This window comes from Balaenoptera musculus, chromosome 20, assembly GCF_009873245.2.
Source record: "Balaenoptera musculus isolate JJ_BM4_2016_0621 chromosome 20, mBalMus1.pri.v3, whole genome shotgun sequence".
NCBI lineage: Eukaryota > Metazoa > Chordata > Mammalia > Artiodactyla > Balaenopteridae > Balaenoptera > Balaenoptera musculus.
Window position 1 is genome coordinate 7,650,684 of NC_045804.1, and position 7,470 is coordinate 7,658,153.

Consider the following 7,470-nt stretch of genomic DNA (forward strand, 5'->3'; position numbering starts at 1 on the left):
CAAGAGAAGCCACCGCAATGAGAAGCCCGCACACTGCAAGGAAGAGTAGCCCCCGTTCACCGCAACTAGAGAAAGCCCGCGTGAAGCAACGAAGACCCCACGCAGCCAAAAATAAAAATAAAAAAAAGATGCACAAGGTTCCATGAATCTTTGGAAGCTGGCAGTCACTCTGCAAGTGGCAGGGACTTTGTGGCTGCAGAGTTGACTAGTCAGGCCCGAATTCCAACCAGGAAGCGCCAGCCCTGTGCAGGGGCCTCGTCCATCTGACTCACGTTCCGTGACATGCCAGGACCCTGCAGGATCAGGGACCCGAGGGTTCTCTGTAAGGGGAGTGTGTGGTAAGGGGAGTGTGTGGGGTGGGGCGTGCCAGGGTGGGCGGTGGGAGGGGCTCTGGGAAAGGTGGGAGGCTCCCATTGGTCCACGTTGTGACAGCGACAGGAGCAGCCTCCCCCATCCGCCCCAGGCCCGGGGAGGTGGGGCCCTTGGCTGTCAAGGAAACGGTGTTGAGAACACAGAGCCCCAGGAGCCAGCAGGCCCCGCCCGGAAAAACAACATCCTGGCTTCTGGGGCACCAGCAGGCTCTGTAGGAGGGGCTATTTTTAGCTGGTGAGGCAGCCAGGGCAGGACTTGTATGGCCTTGCTGTCTGGCTGCATAAGTCACCCATTGTCCCACCGGACCTTGGGCTCTTTGCCTGCCTCTGCTCTCCAGGCATGGCCCTCCCTGGGGTGCACCTGAGTCACAGACGACCCCAGGAGGAGGGGGCTGGCCTGGGAACACACTCACCTCGTAGCCTCAGGGAGCAAGCCTTCCCCTAGAAAGCAGAACGCGGGCATCCCAAGCTAGGATGGGGGTTCTGGAGCGGCAGGGCCACTGGGCCTTCTTGGGAGAGAGATGGAGGTTCTGCTGGGGCCCAGGGCCCAGGGTCTCCCCCGCGTGGGGGCGAAGCACCGTTCCAGCCGCACAGCTGGTGTGGAGATGGGAGGCAGCTTTCAAAGGAGGACACAGGTCATTTTAGTGTAGATGTTCTCCGCTCCAGCCGCACCCGGGGGTCAGTCCAACCACATCTCTCATGGGCTGAGAAAGTATGTGTATGAAAGAAGCTCTAGGTCTCAGACTTTCTTGCCCATGCCCAGGAGTCATGCCCTGCTCTTGGGGGCTGTGATGTCTGTATTTAATCCTGGGCACAAACACCATTAGGCAGGTCCAGAACTAGGCTGTGGCATCAAGGATGAAAATAGCGGATGGGAACCAGGCTGTCCAAAGCAAACACTCGGGCAGCCAGAATGACTGTGGGGCTGAACCCCTCCAGGAGAAGCCACCTCTGCCTCTCCCTGTCCAGAACCAGGGAGCAGGTGTGCCCCAAAGGGTAGGCACCCCATTTCAGCCTCCTCTTCCTGGGCCAGGGTTCTCCCTCCCAATAGGAATCTGGGACTAGGGGCTTGTTCCCTTGTCCTGCCTTTCAAGACCTGCTCTTGAAAGATGAGAAGTATTGGGAATTCTTGGTGGGTGGAGAGAAGGGTAGAAAAGGGAGTCATTCATTCGACAAATGTTTATTGAGCACCTACTATGTGCCAGGCACTGTCCCAAGAACCTGGGAGAGGAAAGGTCGGGGTAACCCTGGAGCTGTCCAAGCTGCAGTGCCTTCTCCCAGAAACAAGGCCTGCAGGGGGACAGGGTCTCAGCCTCCTCCCTGAGAGGTGGGAGACCTTGTATATGGAAGGTGGAGGCCTCTAGAAATTAGAAGCCTGGGGAATGTGTGGGACTCCAAGGCTGGTGTCTTCCCTGGGGCAAAGCAGGGGTGCAGAGAAGCAAGCTTCCCAGGAGCTGGGACAGCAGCGGGAGGAGGCCCCGTGCCCCCTGCATCACCTCCTCTTCAGCACGGATATGCAGGACTTCTTGAGGGGCCCGATCTGCAGATGGGCATCCACGCTCTCCAGGAAGAAGGCGGGCTTGAGCCTGTGTGTGAAGAGCTCCGCAAAGTGGCTGTCCAGGCGGCTCTGGAAGGGGTCAACCGGGGAGGCTGGGGTGCCACACCGGCGGGCCCGGGAGGACTTCAGCCTCCGCAGAAGGCTCATCTTGCCATCCCGCACGGCGTAGAAGGCCAGAGCTCGGTCAGCATATTCCAGGCAGATCCCGACGGTGGGCGAGAAGGGCTGGGGCAGGAGCACCTCCAGCCCGTGGAACCAGACAGAGAAGCTGCGTCCGTTCCACTGCAGGCAGCAGGAGTGAGCATTGCGTCCAAGCCGGCCCCGGTCGTAGGGCTCTTGCGGGGAGAAGTCTTCGGCCATGACTCCCACGCTGACCCAGCCCTCAATGATCTCCACCTCCCAGTAGTAGGTGCCCCGGTCCAGGGCGCCCTCGCCCAGCACCTGCTCGCAGTGGGTGAAGCGGGTGGGCGACTCGGGGTAGTTGATGGGACACAGCACCCTCTTCACACCCTTGGTTCCAAACAGCTGCAGGAACTTGTCTGCCGTGTCGCTGTCCAGGTCCACAATGTAGGCAACTGCTCCCACGGAACAGACAGAGATGCAGGGCTCAGGTCCAAGGTCAGGTGGGACAGCCCCTCCCCTAGGGGCCCACCTCCCCAAACACAGCCTCTCCCCTCCTCTGCAGCTGGCCCTCCGCAACCAGGCCACCCTGGGGAGCACGGCATGAGCTGACCTAGTTCACCAGCATGAATGAGGAGGGACAGGAATCCAAGCCCTCATGCGCCAGGGCCCAGCCCAGCAGCCTTGGGAGGGCCCAGTATGAGCAGCGGGGCAAGCCCAGGTGTCGACTTACACTTGAGGAAGTAATCCCTGGGAGCCTCACTCTCCAGGCTGTTGGTGCTTTCGGGGTCCTGGGACTCAGCATCTGCTGCAGAAGAGGAGACAGTGCAGAGGGGGTCTCCCCGGCTGCCCGTGGCTGGGCCGCTGTGCAAGGTGACCCACCCCCCGAACATGTGACTGAACTTCCCCTCCTCCCCCTTCCTCCCAGCACCCCAGGCCACCTGGGGACAGGCACACGCCCAAATATGGTACACTGTGTTCACACACATGCCTGGTCCTCGGGCTCTGCCCCCGCTCCACTTCCTCCCTGGGCCTCAGCCCTTCTGAAGCTAGAGGGTGGTCTAGCTCTGTCTAGAGGAGAGGCCTGCTCTGCCCCCTGGGCTGTGGCCAAAGGGGCTGACTCGTGCTTACAGGGTGGTGGCTCCAGCCATTGGCAGGATTTTGGGTCCCACCCTGAGCCTGGCAGTTTCCATCCTCCACTCCTGAACGGGCACCAGGCCTGGGGGCCTGTGCGGGGAGTCTGGGGAAGGATGAGTCACTTGCGGGGGGCACCCACCTTCCGTGCCTGGCTTCTGCAGCCCGTCCTCGTCGCTGCCCAGCCCCTGCAGCTGCCCCCACTGGCCGGTGCAGACTGAAGCCAGGCCGTCTCGTACCACCTGCACGGCCTGGGATGACTTGGTGAAGCTGAGCTCCCTTGGGGGCCCGGGCCCAGGGCCGCATCCCTCCTCCAGGGCCAGCCTGAGCGCCAGGAGCTCCTGTGCCAGACAAACGCCCATTAAGGCCCTGCTGGCCACAGCTCCTCCTGGCTGGAGTGAGACGGCTCTGCCAAGAGGCTGGCACAGCCCTGAAGCCCAGGCACCCGCTGCCTTCTCCCTCCGCCTCCCGCCTACCCCCTTCTGTGTCCTCTCTGGCCTGCAGAGCTGCCCTCACCTGCAGGAAGCTGACCGAGTCGGCTTCAGGGACCTGACTGAGGTTGCGGCGGGCCCGGCTGAGCCGGCTGCGCTGTTCCTCCTGCCGCCGCAGGTCGCCCTGGGAGCGGCCCAGCAGGGTCGCCTCCCCCTCGTCGATGAAGGCCAGCACCTCTGTCTGAAACCCTTGCAGGACGGCCGCAGCCTCGGCAAACAGCCGGCTCACCCTTTCCCGCTCTGCCACGGCTGCACTCTGCACAGGAGGACAGAGGTGGCGGTGATGAGGGCAAAGAACGTCACTTCCCAGACCTCACTTTCCCACCCTGCCCTCTCGGGGGGACAGAAGCACCAGCCCCAGCTGCCCTGGATCTATGTCAGGTCAGGGGAGACACTTGTGCTCACTGGAGCCAGACAATGCCATGAGCGTGGGCTTCTTTTTAAAATTTTATTTATTTATTTATTTATTTTTGGGTGTTTTGGGTCTTCGTTTCTGTGCAAGGGCTTTCTGTAGTTGTGGCAAGCGGGGGCCACTCTTCATCGCGGTGCGCGGGCCTCTCACTATCGCGGCCTCTCTTGTTGCGGAGCACAGGCTCCAGACGCGCAGGCTCAGTAATTGTGGCTCACGGGCCCAGTTGCTCCATGGCATGTGGGATCTTCCCAGACCAGGGCTGGAACCCGTGTGCCCTGCATTGGCAGGCAGATTCTCAACCACTGCACCACCAGGGAAGCCCGAGCGTGGGCTTCTTTAGAGTGGACGGTACCATGCTGAGAGCTCACACTGCCAGGAGCCTACCGCAGGAGTGAACGGGGGCGGGGATTAGGACGGGATCTGACCTTGATGAGGGCCACCGTGCGCCGGGACTGTGCGATGCCCGCTCCCAGCTCGTCCATGCGGTCCTCCACAGCGCTCAGGACTTTGGGCTGCTCGGCCTGTGAACGACACCCTTAAGCACGGGGTCTGGCAGAGGTCACAACCCTGCACTGGTGTCCCAGGCCTCACCAAGGGGGGAGGAGAGGGGTGACCTGGGAGAGAGTGGTATCTGGGTATAGGTGGGACTGGGAGTGGCCATGATGTGCCAGAGGTGCCTCAAGCCCAGGCTGGTGCCATTCCCGAATGCCCAGGGAGAGGGCAGGCTGGCCAGCTGTGGGTTGTCTGCTTCCCCTCTTTGACTGGTGAGCAAGTAGAGGGCCATCTATGGTCCTCAGTGTTGCTCACATTCATTTGAGAACTTCCTTCAGTGGGGAAGGGGCAGAGAAAGAGAGTGAGGAGGGGGCCCTGCACAAGATGGCATTCAGCTGTCCTGGGGATCATTGTCCCCAAAGAGTCTGTGCCCCCAGCCCAGGCCTGAAAAATAGGGATTCCGGGCAAATCCCCTGGGTCTTATGAGTCACCACTCCAGGCAGGAGAGACGGAAAATCCCAAGGCAGAGGCGCCAAGACCGGGCTGGGGGCCAAAGGAAACTGCGGGCGGAGGTAACCGGCCGGACAGCGCGCACAAGCTCCCACCACGGGCCCCCGGAACAGCTGGACAGAGCGGTCTGTGTGCTCGGCCCACCCTCTGCAGCACTCCTTTCGCCTGCCACACCCATCCAAACCCTCAGCCCAGGCAAATCTGAGCGGCGATCTGCAGGAGCTCGGCCGGCGCAGCAGCTGCGCGGCGGAAATCAGCCGCCTGGGATCACGTGGGCCTAACCCGGCTCCCTGCTGCTTTAAACCCCAAGGCCCCTGCTCCAGCCTCAGGCTCCCAGCCCGCCCATCTTTTTCGAGTTCTCACTGGGTCCCTCCAACCCCCATTCTCGTCCCGAGCGGAATGTCCCACAGCGAGCGGAGACCGTCTGGGCTGGAAGGGACCGCAAAAATCCTCAGGTTAGAGGAGGGGATTAAGGATGGGGTGAGGGGTCCCCGGCCCTCGGCCGCCACGCGAGGCCCGTCGCCCGCCCGCCCGCCCGCCGCGCCCGCGCCCCACCTCCTGGAGCGCGCGCTCCTCCTCCAGCGGCACGAGCTCGTGGCCCCGGTGCTCCTGGGCGGCACAGGCCTCACACAGGCACACTCGCTCCGCGCGGCAGTAGCGCTCGAGCGGCCGCAGGTGGCGCGGACACAGGCTCTCCTCCAGCCGGCGCAGCGGCGGCACCAGGCGGTGTCCGCGCAGCGCGGGGCTGCGCTCGTGCGGGCCTAGGTGCGCGGGGCAGAAGGAGGCGAAGCAGGAGAGGCAGGAGAGCGCGGCGGGTAGGGCGGCGCCCTCGGGGCACGCGTCGCAGCGCACCGGCTCTTCGCCCGCCGGCCACGGCTCCGGCGCGCAGGGAGCCGACGGCTCCGGGGCGCTGGGCGGCGCACTGGGCGCCACCGGCTCGGGGGCCCGGGCCGGGCCGGGGCCGGGGCCGGGCCCCGGGCCCGAGCCCTGGCGGAGCTGCAGCAGCTCGGACAGCGTGTGGTTCTTGCGGAGCTGCAGGCCGTCGGGGAAGGGCTCCTGGCACAGCGGGCAGCGGGCCGTGCCTCCCGGCCCGCCGGCGCCACCCGCGCCGCGGTGCGGCCAGAGCGCGCCCAGGCAGGCGAGGCAGAAGTTGTGGCCGCAGGGCAGCGTCACTGGCTCCCGGAGCGGCTCCAGGCAGATGGGGCAGCTGAAGGGGCCGCTGCCGTCCATGGCTCCGCGGTCGCGGGGCACCGCCTGTGCTGCTCCCGTCTGGGAGGGACCCGGACTGTTCGCGATGCGGCTCCGCCCCTGGGACCGAGGCCAAGGATCCGGCCCCCGCCCGCCCCCCGGCTCGGACCGCCCCCCAGCTCCACAGGCCCGCCCGCCGGCCCTGACACCCAGCCCCAGCCCCCCGGACAGCACGGGGTGGCCTCTGGGCCCCGTCTGACCCCTAAGGGCTCCTGGACGAAAGGGCTGTGAGAGAGAGAGGGCAGAGGGCAGAGAAGGCAATGCGGGGGACACGCTGAAAGCAGGGAAGGAGTTCACTCCTCCATGACCCCCCATAAACTACCCCACCCCATGGCCAGCCAGGGGCTCCGGAGGGGCTGGGTGACCCCACTTTGTTCCGCAGGCACCTTTGCGCTCCAGACCCCTCCGCAGCACCTTTAAGCAAAGTTGCTGAGCTGCTGAAGGCAGGGAAAAATAACTGCTGATATGCGCATGTTTTTGCCCCTATTTAACCCGGGTGGGAAACTTGGGCTTCTCTAAACTTGAAATGGGAAGTTGATGTCATCCTCCAGGTCCATCGTCCTGGGAATTCAGTTCTGCTCCACCGACACTCCTGTGGTGTGCCTGGGGCTAGGGGTGTGGGTTCCCCAAGTGGAGGCGTTTGCTGAGACTCGTTCAACTATGCACTCAAAATGGTGCATTTTATTATATGTAAACTATACCTCGATAATGTTAAATTAAAAAAAATAGAATGGCAACAGAATAACAAAAGTAGCATTGGGTTGTAACCCAAAGTATAAAATAAACAAACATCCATGAGTTCATGCTGGTGTAAATAAATGACTGGATAAATAAATAAATGAGGGAGAATAGACAAATTTCCCATTCAGAGGAATTCCAAACAGTTTTGGTAAATACTCCAAGGTGGAGAATGGCTTCCCACTCCTTAAGTGTAGACGGTGTATAGTGACTTTCTTCCAAAGGGTGCAGAAGAGTAACTTTACAATGGAGAAACCTGATGAAAACCACCTCAGCCAGGTGATCAAGGTCAACATCAACAGTGATAAGTCATGTTGGCAGTAAGTACCCTTGGTATGATGTGGTCTTCCTACCCAAAAGCCCATAACCCCACTCTAATTATGATTAAAACTTTAG

At 62.2% G+C, this 7,470-nt stretch overlaps 1 protein-coding gene across 2 annotated transcripts; it reads right to left on the reverse strand.

Annotated features, from left to right (window-relative positions):
* Positions 1–1,535: 1,535 nt before the first annotated feature.
* TRIM47 (tripartite motif containing 47) lies at positions 1,536–6,401 on the reverse strand. Of its 2 annotated transcripts, none has more exons than XM_036836179.1 (6): positions 5,644–6,401; positions 4,512–4,607; positions 3,700–3,930; positions 3,326–3,524; positions 2,783–2,854; positions 1,536–2,504 (listed from the first exon to the last, which is right to left on the reverse strand). In XM_036836179.1, the coding sequence occupies exons 1-6, from the start codon at positions 6,316–6,318 to the stop codon at positions 1,864–1,866; spliced, it is 1,914 nt and encodes a 637-aa protein (XP_036692074.1). In that variant the 5' UTR covers positions 6,319–6,401; the 3' UTR covers positions 1,536–1,863. The 2 variants fall into 2 exon arrangements, with proteins under 2 accessions (XP_036692074.1, XP_036692073.1); XM_036836178.1 differs by having other exon boundaries at positions 2,783–2,857.
* Between the last annotated feature and the right edge of the window lie 1,069 nt (positions 6,402–7,470).

Excerpts from the sequence above, each read along its gene's own strand:
- TRIM47 (XM_036836178.1), bottom strand. The coding sequence starts at position 6,318 with ATGGACGGCAGCGGCCCCTTCAGCTGCCCCATCTGCCTGGAGCCGCTC. Across the intron at positions 3,931-4,511 it reads GCACGGTGGCCCTCATCAAG|AGTGCAGCCGTGGCAGAGCG; the intron begins GTCAGATCCCGT and ends CCTCCTGTGCAG. Across the intron at positions 3,525-3,699 it reads ACTCGGTCAGCTTCCTGCAG|GAGCTCCTGGCGCTCAGGCT; the intron begins GTGAGGGCAGCT and ends TGTCTGGCACAG.